General features: G+C 34.8%; 1 protein-coding gene across 9 annotated transcripts in view; it reads right to left on the bottom strand.

Moving 5' to 3' along the window:
* The window catches only part of AGTPBP1 (ATP/GTP binding carboxypeptidase 1), a 155,202-nt gene that overhangs the window by 91,324 nt on the left and 48,524 nt on the right, over positions 1 to 15,354 (bottom strand). For 8 of the 9 annotated variants that reach the window (XM_053923435.2, XM_053923446.2, XM_053923450.1 and 5 more), the window contains 5 exons: positions 14,853 to 14,999; positions 12,740 to 12,871; positions 10,026 to 10,119; positions 3,500 to 3,537; positions 541 to 749 (listed from right to left, as the gene is read on the bottom strand). In XM_053923435.2, the coding sequence (XP_053779410.1) occupies positions 541 to 749; positions 3,500 to 3,537; positions 10,026 to 10,119; positions 12,740 to 12,871; positions 14,853 to 14,999 (620 nt within the window). Of the gene's footprint in view, positions 1 to 540; positions 750 to 3,499; positions 3,538 to 10,025; positions 10,120 to 12,739; positions 12,872 to 14,852; positions 15,000 to 15,354 lie in introns of those variants that run through there. The other variant, XM_053923452.1, reaches the window with a different exon arrangement.

Genomic DNA, 15,354 nt, shown 5'->3' with positions numbered 1-15,354 from the left:
AGAGGCTGGAACAAATCTCGCTAAAGTACCGTCGAGAAGGTTTATATACTTACAACAGCAGACAGAACTAGGAGCCCTGACTCCAGGTTTCACTTTTGTACCTTCTCCTTTTTAAAATGTTCTAAAAGTAGTAATGAAGAAAACAGGAAAAAAATGCCCTATCCAGAAGGAAGAACACTCAGAACCAACAGAACTGCATTACCGATTGTGAAACACCCATAAATACCTTATGAGGGAAACATGCAAATAGCCCACTGCGCATCGTAGAAAACATGGCTTATATGGAATCCCTTCCTGCCCAGTGGGTAATTTATATATCTTCCTCATACCTATGTGGAAAAATCTCACAGTGCACATATATGTACTGAGCACTTTCTCCAACTCAGTCTGTGGTCACATGTGAGAAATGATTATGCCTTTTGGTTTTTATTTTTTTTAATATATTTATCATACTTTGGGGATATTTTTAGAAATATTAAGTTTTCTTAAAAACTAAATCATATTATTAACACATAATCACAGTAACAGGAAAAAACTCACTTGCGAGGTGTTATAGAGAATTTTCATCCCATTCGCATCAATAAAGGCTTTTCTTCCCAACTTGATATTTGTTACACTTTTTAAACTCTGTAAAATTCCTTTCCGAATGAGCATGTTTCGGTGCCGACTATCGTGGCGGTGCCAATCTACATAAATTGTCAAAAGGACTTGGACATATCCTCTGTCTACAGCTCTCCTGGCATTTGTTTCTTTAACAAAAGAAAATTGAGAAAGAATACTTTTTAAGTGACAGGAGGAAGTAGTAGAATAAACAAATTGCTAATATAACTACAATATTGTAATGAACTCTTAAAAGAATTTCATCAAAAAATGGCAACCATATATTTACATATTTTTATCTAACAAAGTAACTTCCAGATGTTAAATTATAATATTTTCCAGAAACCTGCCCATATAATGTTTTGTGGTTGATAAATAACAGAATATTCTTAATGCAATTAGGGCTACATCTTTTAAATGTTAATACCAACAAAAGTTTCCATGTATTTTAAAACTTATGAATATACTGACTTCAATTACAATAAATGGAATGTATAAGCCTTTAACTTACTATCTGTGAATAGGATTTTGTTAAAAGCCATTACCATTATTGTAACTTCTATTACAAACTTTGTGTTTCCACTGAGATTAACTATATTGGGTTGTAGCTCCTATTATAAACTTTTGTTTCCATTAAAATGAATTACTTTAATTAACTCCATAATTACATAAATATCCATGCCATAATAATCCTAAGTTTAAAATACTTATAGAACTTTTTTAGTAAATAAATGAAAGAAGCATTATATAATTAGAAGATGTTACTTTCTAATCATATTTTTTAATGTAGTGAAACTATATTAAAGGGTTTTTTGTAAATGGTCAATTTTGAAGGGATAGAATTAACAGAAATTACTAATTTCACTTATTTTATTATTTTTTAAATTGCTAATATTTAAGATTATTAACCAAATAGGTGCATTTAATTAGCTGTCAGCAAGGACATATCACAACATCCTACGCCACCCAGCATCACTGGGGTCAGCCTATTGTAACAGTACAAAATAAGGAGGAACACCAACCCACCTGAGGTTGTTCAGTTACAAAGAAATACCCTTCCGAATCTAAGTTTACCTATGAAATGCCCCCGCCTCATGACATGGACACTGAGATAATGCAACAGTCAAGTTCTGCTGCTTCTAATTGCCTCGAAGAAATACTAGTTTCCAACTGTGCTACTACATACCTAAAACATAAAATTCGAGACAGTGAAATCGTTACCAATGCCCTCTCAGAAAGTGTGTCTGTACATTAGAGAGCTGGAAGAAACTCCCAGGATGGGCAAGGGATGGGGTCCTATGTAAATGTTTTGAAACCTCTATTAATAGTGTCTAGCAGAGCTAGTTTTGCTAAGGCTGTGGCTATTTACAACGTCAGGCAAATAGTTTTGGCTGGCAATAGTTTCGTGTATTTTAAATGAATATACATACTTTGTTTACACCAGTGAGAATATATAAGTCTTTAGCTTACTAGCTAAGAATATGTTTCTAAAAAACATGATCAATGTAACTCCCATTACAAACACTGCTTCCACCATAATTCTCAATAGCCTAAGTTGTATTTATAAGGAATATTGAAACTTTTTATTAAAGTTCAAATTAAAAAAAATTTGCCCATAACTCAAACAGAGGTGCTGAGTGACCCTAAAGAGAAGTGAACAAAGCCATCTGCAACTGAGCACGATTAAAAACAGTTTACTAAAGGGCGTTTTATTCATGTGTCCAGGACACCTAATTTACAACCAGCCTGTGTCCCTTCTTCCCTTTCCAGTTACAACTTGAAATCCAACTTGGGCTTCCTTTAGACCGCAGCATCTAATCGATGCCCCAGCGATGGCGGTAGCTAAGCTGCACTGTGCATACACACTCGGCACTTCCTGCAGTGTGTATACACACTTTATACTCTCTCAGGATTATTCCAGTAGTTTAATTCTAGTTTTAAAGTAAATTCTTATCCCCTTCCCCCACAAAAGTGTTCCAAAATACCCTAGTGCATTTAAAAATAGGCCTCTAGTATATAATACTAATACCTAAAGTGATTTTTTAAACTTAATAAATAATTACCAAATATCAAATTCACCAACTACTCATTTGCTACTATTCAAATAAACAGTTCTGGTCGTTCAAACTTAAGGAAATGTTGGTCTACCCCAGAAAGACAATTTGGGGGAAAAATAAAACTGAAAGCCAACAATACGATCTTTAGAACTAAAATGTTATTGTGGTTAAATAAATATTAATCAACAAATGAAAATAAGGGTGCTAATGAAACTTATTTAAAGTAGAGTTACTGAGTATCTTGGTGAGAAAAAAAACATGTAATGTAGATGATTATGATTACTCTTCAAAGGTATCATATCATAATAAGACACAGTTATTCCAATTCTTCAGTTTTGAAGATAGTGCTTTAGTTTGTCAATTAATTTAGTAAACTGTAAATTTACATTAGTAGCCATTTTAATGTTGTAAATTTGAATTTATGGTAAAAATAAAATTTCTAGTAAGAGGGTTCTAAATTAAAATCATGTGTGCTATATATACATAGAGTAATTATTCAAGATAGTCTTCACAGTAAACATTTTCAATGCTATGTTAACTTCAGTTTTTCAAAAAAATACATATTTACATATTACTTTCCTCTAATAACAGGGCCTTATATGTGTATAGTAATAACACAGAAAAAGAAAGTCATCATATTTGACTAAGTTGTAGATCAATAAACATAAATGACATTAGTTACGACACATCTATCAACTGTACTAAAAGATAAACTCAACTTTGACATTAAATTATTATAAACCAGGTTTATAACTATAGACTAAATCTGTATTTCCGTTTAACACTGTAGATAAAATACTTGAAAAAACAGTATCTAGTATTTCTAGTATTTAAAAACTTACTTGATTTTAGCAATGCAGCAAGAGTGTCTAAAGCAACCCTGTCAACATGAGAAAACACAAACAACAACAAAACTAGTAAAATTAATCTACAATAGTAAAGTCATACAGTCTTTTCAGGTCAGAAATTATTATCTATTCCAAAAGTCATTCCTGTTGTAGTCCATTACATGTGGTGTTTCTCCATATGCATCTCTCCCCTCAGGTTACACCTGAATATATAGGAAGACTGAAATAGCAACAGAAAAGCACCAAAAAAATTTTTAAAGAAAAAAAATAACAACATCTAAGTCTTTATTTCAGAGGTCAGATGACTAAAACCAATAACTGTACCTGTGTCTGACCCTGACAGAGTTCACACAGGAACATTATTAAGATACAAAGAAATTAAAAACAAGTTTCACACAAATAAAGTTCATAACTAGAAAATTCTACAGATACTTGTGGCTATCTGATTATAAAGTATTTTAGCTCTATCAAGCAATAATCCTAATATTTAAGGTGATAACAAATGCAAAATATTGGAACTAGGAGGTTTAGGGAGAGAGAGTCGGAGCCCTTAACATTTTTCAGTCGTAAGGCACCAATGAGAATAATGAACCGAATTAATATTATGTGCCCATTAGAGAATCAAGAAATAGCCCCCAAAATTGAAGGTACTTACATTTTCTTGGAACATAAACACTCAGTTACACACAGTGAAATCAACTGCCATTAATCTGCTTTAAAAGTACATATAAATATCACTATGGAGAACCTATAATTCAAATAGTTTTTTCTAAAAGAGTTACTGAAAAAATGACACTTAATTTCAGTAACTTCAAGAATGTAAGGCTACACATACTGCAGTACCTCTTAGTAAGATTTCAACAATTGTAATTAATTTGTATAAAAACGTACATTGTCAAACTTAAGCATTTCACTCATCATTAAGCATTTGTTGAATGCCTACTATATACCCACAAAAGCAGGTTCTTAAGGCTACAAACTTAGAAAACAAATTTATTTCTTCCACAGATAATTTTATAATTTAGATAATGTAATAAAATGTACACATCTGTGAAAAAGCTACCCAAGAAATTAAGACCAAAAACAAAGCTGAGCATTTTAGCGGTCCGGGAGACTCGGCCTGACCAGATGTGAGTACAGGTAACGAACACAATCAATCAGAGGACTGAAGACCGACACTGGTTCACAGTGACACCCGACACCCTAATCACAAGCACACGCACACACGGAGAGAACCACGCGGTGATGGAGGCAGAGACTGACAGGCTGCAGAAGCGGGCACTGAGCACGTGCTCACTGATAATGAGTGCTCACTGCTGCCACCCTCTGGAGCAGCGATTTTCAACCCTGTTCATCTCATGGCACATGGATACTAATTCTGTGGCACATTATAATTTTTGCTGATCTGACAAAAAATTACGTATTAATTTTGATTCATTCACCCCAGACGGCTACTGTTGTGTTGGCTGTTGTTGGGGTTTTTTTATTTGACAACCAAAGGGAAAAGAGGGGAGTGCCCCCCGACTAAACAGTCAGGCAGTGAACGTTTTGAACATTCTTGCCGCACACCAGCGTGCCTGCCACAGCACACCAGTCGAGAATCGCTCCTCTAGAGCAAGTGAGCAGTAACACTTCAGGTTACCGACATAAATAAAGCAACCACATCAACCTTCACTTACAACATCTGTAAAATAAAAACAAAAATATATGCTTTTAAAAATAATATAAATTCATGCCTGTAACTTCTTTAAAAACAATGTGAAGTTTTAGGAAAAATGAGTTAAAAGTAAATGAAAATTATAAAATTATATACTGTTTTTATAGCACTGAATCATCAAGAAACATTCCATAATCTTATAATTATGCAATAAAATGTACATAGGATTGTGTATGGTTTTTAAATTGGCCAAAATTAAACATAGAACTAAATGGATCTTCCAAGAGAAATAGCGATTTATAAAAAATAAAATGAAAAAGACTTGTTCAACAAGAACTGATAAATGCCAGAAACTATTACAGGTGCCTCGTAAATAGTTTAATTCTTAAAACAGTTCTGGTCCATAGAATTAGCACATTTTATAAATAAGGAAACTAAAGACTTCAGAGTATATTTGCCTAGAATCACATAAAAACTACGTGATACAAAGAGTAAATTTCTCTCATTGAATTTCTCTGTTGAGAAAGAAAATTATGAAATCAGAAATGTCAGCCTCCTCCACAACAACATGTTGAAGTCCTATCCCCCAGTCCCCCAGATGGAACTGTATTTGAAACAGAGTCGCTACAGATGTAATTAAGATGAGATCATAACGGAGTAAGTAAGCGGCTCTTAATCCATAATGACTGGTACCCTTGTAGGAAGAGGGAAGACTATTTTAAAAACAAAAACACAACGAAAGAACCCACGTAATGAGAGAGGCAGAGACTGAAATGCTGCAGCTACAAGCCAAGGAACCGCAGAGACTGCCAGCAATCCACCAAGAGCAAGGAAACAACAAGGAAGGGTTACCCCATTCAGGTCTTAGAAGGGCCGCTGGCAGTGCTGACTAGTTGATGTTGGACTCCTGGCCTCCAGAACTGGGAGAAAATAAATTTGTTATCTTAAGCCACCGACTTTGTACTAGGTACTTTATCACAACAGCCCTGGGAAACTGATGCGATCGCTTGTAACGCACTCATAGGATTTTCCCATCTACAGCTAAGTCTTTATTCAAAATTATAAAAATCATAGAATACTTTCAGAAAGAGTCTTTCTCCCTGCTGGCAGCTGTTTGTAAAACATCTGAAACAAATCAAAGTGCTCCTGACAGTTTCTAATCCTTGATGTTTATTCTTCAAGACTGACAGACTAGAACACAAACCCAGTTCCTTCTAGAACTAACTCCAAAGCCAGTCCTTTCTGACTCCGTGCTTGTTCCATAGCGCCACTAGATTAAAAAAATATATGAAGTTTGGTGCAAAGTTCTCTTGATACTTTCACCAATATGTTACTTAAATGATATTTTTAAAAACTTCAGTACAAAGGAATTTCTGAAATTCTACAACACGTGTAAGCCAGTAGGAATTTATAATATAAAAATTACAAATGAACATCTGAAATGTATAGTTTGTATTATGTTAATTGATTAGAACGTCTCAGTACCAATATTTTATACTTCCTCATGTATTTTTCCAATATTCATGTGTCACATACAATCATACAACCAACAGTGGCTTAGAAAGCAGCCTGTGGCTTAACCATGTAGGAGCAGTGAAGGAAGAAAAGTTTAAGCCCCAAGTACTCAGAAGCTCCATAAGGCAGGGGTCAGTGCTTGCAATAATTTCCAGACCTGTTGTAACTCAAAAAGACAGAGTTACAACAACTTTCAGAGTTGCTTCCTTCTATATTAACAGTGTTTAAAATCCAAAACATAAAATTGGGAAGGAATGGAAATCCTAAAGGGAAGCATGACCCTTCAAACATAAATAATATCCTTCAATTTTCTTCCATGAAATTTAGAGCATTGCTTAAGAGGAAGAACTCTGATACAAATGCCAGATATCAAAATTTTTTAAATTAAGGGGGAAAGCCCTAAAATGATAAAGAGATCAAGATGTAGACATTTGGTCAATGAATAATTTTTTTTAAAGATTTTATTTATTTATTTTTAGAGAGGGGGGAGGGAGGGAGAGAAAGAGGAAGAGAAACATCAATGTGTGGTTGTCTCTCAAACACCCCCTACTGGGGACTGGGCCTATAACCCAGGCATGTGCCCAGACTGGGAATCAAACCTGCAACTCTTTGGTCTGTAGGTTGTCACTCAATCCACTGAACCATACCAGCCATGGCTGATTTTTCCTTTTAAAGTAAAAATGAATTTTAAAATTTGTTTTCCTTTTCAAAATATAAATTAAAAAGAACTAAAGAATAATTTATGTAACAATATTCCTGTCTCAGAAATTTAGACCCACAGGTTTGTACATGGTTTTGTACATATTCCATGTTGTATATCATAAAGATTATTTGTGAAATGCTTCTACTAGGAACATTTTATATTAGAGTTGGTAACTTGGTTAAAATAGAATAATGTAGATCTTAAGTAGAAGATCAGAACCATTATATAAAAGATAAATTTTAAAGTACTTTAAAGATCAAGGGAGAAAATGGTATATAAATTAAAAATAAAGAATGTATTTTAGTAATAACTAGGGTTTATTTGCTTGCACATTACTATATTACCTACCTTAATTAATTACACTGCATTAGTGTAAGTATGGTACTGATTACAGGAATCATCTCACTAAATCCTGACAACAACCTTACGACGTAGGTGCTAATACTACCATTTTACATCCAGGAAACTGGGCCGTAGTAAGTTATCACGGAGCCAGTAAGAGAGCTAACACGCAAACCCATGCTGCCTGCCTCCAGAGCCCACTCACTACACTAACCAGTTCTGTAAGTATGTTTCACTAACTGTGATACAACAATTCTCTTTATCTTGTTTACATTTCATCAGATGCTCTAGGACTGTGTGTGATTTTTGCATAAATATGTTGTCATCCCACCAAATAATATTTAATAAATAATTATATGTGCACATTAGTTCCCACTTTCAAAAGGATACAAGCTAAAATACTTAACCTTTATTAAGAAAGGGTAAAAAAACTGAAAATGTTCTGAACCTTGTTTATAGAATTTAACCAAATAATGTGGACAAGTTCTTCCTTATAAAAGAATCATAGGTGATAAAAGTGGAAAAATGAGAAAATTATAAAAGTCACTGTTTTCCAAACCCTAAAGAAAAAAAATGATCTAGGCAATGTCATGAAATATTACTGAATTATTAGGTGAAAAGTGGAGGGATCACATTAGCTCAGTGATCTTAAGTGATGCAGAACAGAGTATCTACCACCACCTATGAGACAATTCTGACCAGAATAAAAAGAATTCAAATCTAATCAAGCCTCTAGGTTCTATCAGTCTATAGAAAATTTGAGGGATATACCTACATGTTTAAATGACCCCAGGACACAGTCATCTTAATCTACAATGTTGGGACGTTTTACAAGACAGCATCCAGGTCCTTCACCAAATAACAAAACTGAACCAAAAAAATGGGGGACTGTTATTGATTTTAAAAGACTGCAAGACATAGTAATCAAATAGAATGTACAGACTTTATTTGAATCCTGATCTGAACAAGCCACTGCAAAAAAATATATACTTTTTAGATAATCTGAAAATATTAGATGATATTAAGGAATTGTTATTTTGTTGGGCAAAGAAATTACATTGTGGTAACACTAAAAGTAAAAAGCTCTGTGTCTGATAGTAATCGCACAAAAAAATTAACAGAACAAATGTAATGGTCATTTAAAATACCCCCCAAAAGGGGGGGCAGGAAAGGGAAAGATGAAATAAAAATGACAGAATGTGTATTATTGTTGAAATTCAGTGACAAGTATATCAGGGTTCAGTGTTCAGTTCTTTCTATGTGTGTAGGTTTGGAATAATGTGTGACCCTCGTCTGGGTCCCCATTCAAACAAATGGACTGTAAACGGGCATTCTGAGACACCTGGGGAAAACTGAACACAGACTGGATTTTAGATTATATTAAGGAATTAATAATTTTTTGAGTATGGTTATAGCATAGTGGCCATTTTTTAAAGTCCCTATTTAGTTGAGATATACTGAAGTACTTTGGGGACAATTAGAAAATATCTGAAAGTTGCTCACAGAAATTCATTTGTACATATGAATTTCTATACACATATACACACACACACACATATGAATTTTTATATATATATCTACATATAGAGAGAGATTTGCTTAAAAATACCCCCCAAAAATAAAGAAAAGCATGGAAGGAAAGAAATGAAAGAAAAATGACAAGATGTTGTTAACTACATATAATAAGCAATTAATATAAGTACTCAAGATAATTACTTGGTTCACTATAATGTAAACTCTGTATATTTGAAAAATTCCATATAAATTTTTTTTTAAAGAATGACCTCTAATATAGCTTAAGAAAAAACTAAATATAGCCAAGAAACTGGAGACTGCTTTTATTTTCTGAGGTTGAAAGGCCTACAAATGTTTTCAAAATAAAAAAAAGTGACATTATTTTGGCAAAAAAAAAATGTATAAATTACAAGTATGTTCAGTTAATTGTGAGAATGAAAGAAGTAGTCGTTAAAGATTGCAAAATTGGTAGGAAATATAGTAGGCACTCAATAAATGTTTCTGAATGAATGACACTTTATAAATGATCTTTTTTTCCTCTTATAGTATCTAGGAATGTTCAAAGTCTGAATTTCCGTAACACTATATTCAATGAATTTAAAGTTTTCTAATTTTGATATACTTTCAAAGGTTAAACTATACACTGAAGAAAATCTTTATCATACTAAAATCAGTATTTAAGAACTAAGAAAGAACCCACCGTACAATTTACTGTTCCTTGCACAGGTCAAGATGAGGAGACCCAGAATGATAAAAGAAAACTGTTTATACTCAAAACATTTACTCACTTCATAAGACCCGAATTCTTCTTACTAAAAGGCCCGATGATTTTAAACATCAGTTCCACAACTCCATTTTTCCCTAAGAATACTGAATTCACAGCTGGAAGGGGGAGAAAAAATGGTTAATGATTTAAAAATCTCGGTACGTAGCAATGTGTTTACTTGGTGCAACATAATCAAAAACATATACTAATTGTTTAATAACTGTGACTCATGTCCCTCATAAAGTCCAGTTCAACCAATCACTTAAAACATTTTTTTTTGCTTTATTTTTATAGGAAGTTGCAGGAAATTCTGAAAGAAGTTAAATAAAACAATAAAGTGTTACTACTAAAAATAAATGCTTTTAAGTTACTTCATTTGTTTCTTCAATAAATGTGGTGAACTTGACTAAACACCAGGCCATGGGCATTGGGAGACAAAAATAAACAGCTGCTCTCAGAGAACAGAGTAGAGGAGAATGACAAAAACGGTAAACAAGTAAATACTAAATTACTTTTTTAATAGATTAAGAGTTGTCAGGCATTTAGGTGACAACAGTGAGGAGTCCCCAGTCCCCAGTGAAACAGAAGGCACCTCTGGAGACACTAATAGCTGGCTCTGTCTTTACAGACGAGGAGGACTTGGCTAGGACAGGCGCTGCAGTGAGGGGCGGATGTGGAGAATCCCTGGAGAGGAACATGGATAACGGAATGGCAGTTAACGAACACCATGGGTATGCGCAGTTAAACAGAAGTATCAAACAAAGGCATACCAGCGGGAAGAGGAGCTGGGAAAAGAAGTTCAGCAAATTATAAAGGACCCTAAAAGTTGTTCATTCTTTCAACTATAGGGAATTGCCCAAAAGAAACAAACGTTTACTGGAAAATGATAGATCAAAAGCATTGCATGTGAAATAACACCAGCGCTAACAACAAATGGATAAAACATACACTTTAATAATGTATGGAATTATGTTTTAAAACAAGATCTGCATTTTAATTACAGGTCAGATCTCAGCACTCTGGGGAAGAAAGATTTGAGAGAGACCATTAGGAGGCAGTGTGCTAGCTGACAGGTAAAAGGACCTTAATGAAACAGTTGTAGTAGGGAAATAGAGTCTCACAGAAGATGCAATTACATAAGCAGAAAATTGGGCCCAATACTTTCAGCTCTGAACAAATATTATAAAAATTACAGATAAACCACGTGCTAGCCTGCTAATGGTTAAGTCAATAAAATGCCACCAAAAATCCTGCTCTGAAAGTTTTGCATAGTGATTTTACTTCCCTCTGTATTTGTTTAGTATTCCATTTTCCCTTCTAATTTCGTTAGTACTGTCTTCCTTTTTCCTTAATTGGGGAGTTCAGTGGTTAATCTGTTTTATTTTTAATACAATTGTTTTATTTTTTTTTAGATCAGCTGTTTGTTATTTTCTAAGGTTTTTTTTTCTTTACTATTTCATTTCCCTTCTTTCTTTCCATTTATTGCCCTGTTCCTAACTTCTTTGATTAGATATCCTATTCATTCATTTCCTTACAAGCTTTTTAATTACAGAAGTGTTAATTATTTACACATTCAGAGCTATTTTCCTCTGAGCACACCTGTAGCCATATTGTCAAGGTACAGACATAGGTAATAAATCCACACATGCATACGTGTACATGCGTATCTACCACTTTGGTTATTTCACAATGATATTCTACAACATGTACTCTACAATTTCAATTTCAGGTGTTCTGTTACCCACCCCAATTCCACAGTCAGGGAACAGAAAGAAAATCAACACCTTACGGGTGTGGGAACTAATATGAATGAGAGAGATTGTGTGTGTGTGTGTGTGTGTGTGTGTGTGTGTGTGTGTGTGTGTGTTAGGGGGCACTTTATCTTAAGCTTTCTCTCGGTAACTCCTCTTCTTTCCAGCTTCCTCAGGGACTCCTGTATATTTGTTTGCTGTTCTGCTACTTCCCTATTGATTGCTGAAGAGACTTAGCTCCAGGTGACCGTGCAGCCACATGCCTTCCTTCTCAGCTTTCCTCTCATCTATGAAAATCCAAACAGGAACAGCAGTTTTTCCAGCTGCCAACACCCTCCCATTCTTCCACGTAGTTCCCCTGAGCGGCCTGCTCTCCCCCTCACTTCACACTTAATGACAATTCTCAAGATTCTGTCAATTCACCTTCTCTTTTTGTTGTTGTTGCTGTTGTTCAAGCACAGTTGTCTCTATTTTCACCCTACCTCGTCCCCCCACCCCACCCAACCCATCCATCCCCACCTCCCACCCATCCCCACCTCCCACCCTCGAATCTACCCCCTTTGACTTTGTCCATGGGTCCTTTATACATGTTCCTTAATGATCCTTCCCCTGTTTTCCCTCATTATTCCTCTCCCCTCTCCCCTCTGGTTACTGTCAGTTTGTTCTTAATTTCAATGTCTCTGGTTATATTTTGCTTGCTTGATTGTTTTGTTGATTAGGTTCCACTTACAGGTGAGATCATACGGTATATGTCTTTCACTGCCTGGCTTATTTCGCTTAGCATAATGCTCTCCAGATCCATCCACGCTGTCAATTCACCTTCTTACCCCACATCAGTTTTGCGGTAGTGGGCTTAGCCATTACAAAAATCCATATTAAATATTCTCTTACCTTGTCCACAAATTTTAGAGATTTACGGGTTAAATTTTCATTTTCTGTAACTTCAAAAGACCGAGTTAACTAAAAACTGCTCTGAAATACTCACAGTTTGCAGAATATACTCGTAAAAGCTGAAGACAAGGCAAAACCAAGCGATGATTCTGCAAATTCTGTTTGACCAAATTCAGGGTTATATTCAGAACTCCATTAATTCTAGCTTTCACTCCAAATTTTTTGTCTGTTTTACAAAAAAAAGAACAATTTGTTCATATGTAACTTTGGATGAAATGAAGAAGTCATAAAGCAATGAGATTTTGAAAACTTATATAATGAATTCCTATTACCAATTGTAAAACTGACCCGAAATATTTAAGATTATAATCATTTTCTTGTATGATTTTAAAAATACTCGTTCTACTTTTGAAATGTGACTTCAAAGAAAGTCCTGAGGAGCAGGTGAGGGAGCAGAGGCAGGGGACAGCGGTCAGGGCAGCACGACAGACGAGCACGAGAGCAGGAGCTCCACTGACCACCCACGTGTGGGTCTGTCTACTGCAGCACATTCACAGGAACCCGGCCCCGTGGTCGAGAACGGCCATGGCCACTGCCGATGGTACGTACTTAGTATTACCAGAATTCTTTTAAGACTTAAATCGATCAAAAAATCAACAGCTTCGGTAGGAAATAATCTAGCAAATATTTCCAAATAAATTTCTAACGGGATCTAATTTTTACCATAGGAAAGGAAGGGAAGAAAAGGTCTTGTTTTTTATTCTCACAAAGTGATTAAGACAGTAAAAACAATCTGGATCACAGGAATTTAAGAATGTTAAGGTTTTAAACCAAAAAAGCAAGCAGGACCAGCAAGCAGAGTTATTTTATCAACAACAGGAATTTTAAGTCAAAATGTATTAAATATCCCTGCAGGAAAATTTCTCTCATCTCACAAAAAAAGAGAAGAGAATACAGAATCACTGAAGAAATTATTGTATAGTGTCCCGAAATGACAAAAATGGAAAACTTGGACAAATAGTAACAGAAATAGCACAAACTGAAAAGTATAAAGGAAAATAAAATAAGTGAGCTACAACTTAAAGGGAATATTAAAGAAATGTAAATATAAATGCATCCATGTCTTAATTTAACTTCAGGAAAAGAAAAAGAAAGATAATCTGGTTCTAAATAGAGAAGAAACTATGCTATAATAATATTCACCAATAAATGAGATTTTCTCTTGCTTTTCATTTTCAGCAAAAATCTCAGAGGCCCTTAAATCGCAAATATGAGTTAAAATAAACAGCTAACAACATACTTCTTGAATAGACTGAATGTATGTTTAATAAGTCTTAAAGCCCCCTAAGATACCTTGAAAATTAAAGTTATCTTTAAGGATGCTTTATTTAAGACAACAATTGTTAAAAGTAATAAACATTTATACAATACATACAACATCCATGCTATATACACATACATACACACATACATACATACATACTTTTTAGAATAAGCATTTGACCAAATACTTCCAAGTTTAAAACCCATATGTATGCCACAAGGCAATATAGCACAACTCTTGAAAGTCACTATTGAGAGTTCAGGAAATCATAGACAATTACGACTGACATTAGGTTCTATTCAAAGGATGCCTTTTTCTGTTAACCTAACCTAAATCAGCTTCTTCCTCTGTTTCATATTCTGTTTTCCCAATTTTTGTTTTTTAATATTTTGCATGCCTTACTACTATAATAAAAAGCCTTAAAATTTTTTATGTCTCTCTTGGTCTTCTTAACTAGATTGTAAGTTTTCTGGGCATTGAGACCACACAGTACAAATACGGCTGTCAGTGAAAAACAAACACGTTTTACCCCCATGCTCATCAAAGCATTCCCATTTACACATCCTCCTTCCAGCCTCGACAACATCCATGCTGTGTGCATCCTTTACACACGTACGCATGCAGGCACACACAAACACCAAGACACACTGGTGTGATTCTGACCTAAATTTCTTCTTCTTCCCACCACATGCAATGGAACTCCTCATGAATTTAGGGTCCTCAGTTCTTACAGGTCACTAATTGACTTGAGAAAGCACTCCACGACTAAAGCCAAGAAAAAGGCTCGCATTTTAGACTTAAAAATTTACCAGTTTCAAGGCACAGAGAATCCATGTCACAAAGATGCTTGTAGGTTTGATAATCATGCAAATGAAACCCTTACCTTTCGGTCCAATCTTTGCAAGAAGAGAGTGAATCTGCACCATTAACTCCTCATTCAGGGGAGAGTCTTTGCTGGCATTCGTAAGTAACTGTAACAATATTTGTGAACCACCTCTGGCGACTAAGAAACTAGCTCTTCGACCTCCACCTAAAAAAAATTTTTTTAATTTGCTTAAACAGCAAATTTTCCCATAGAATATTAGATACAACTTATTAGCATTCAAGAAATATTTCAAGTAAAGACCTCCGAAATCAAACACCATAAAATCAAATTTTGTTTTATTTCACTTATTTTAGTTAGAAAATAGCACAGAGGGTAAATACAAGCGATGCCAAAATTCCATGTTCAAGGCTTCAGGGGTGGCTGAGGGACACTGGGAGACACCAAAGACAAAGCAGCAAGTGCACAACGTATCGGTTTCCTGTTCCAATACCCGAACTAGCCTCTGTCAGGGTACCAGAGAATTCCTCAACCAGTACGCATGGCACATGGTTGATCACCG

The sequence above is a fragment of the Desmodus rotundus genome, chromosome 1 (assembly GCF_022682495.2).
Source record: "Desmodus rotundus isolate HL8 chromosome 1, HLdesRot8A.1, whole genome shotgun sequence".
NCBI classification, from domain to species: domain Eukaryota; kingdom Metazoa; phylum Chordata; class Mammalia; order Chiroptera; family Phyllostomidae; genus Desmodus; species Desmodus rotundus.
The sequence above is the reverse complement of the archived record's forward strand: the minus strand, read 5'-3'. Positions and strand labels throughout refer to the sequence as shown.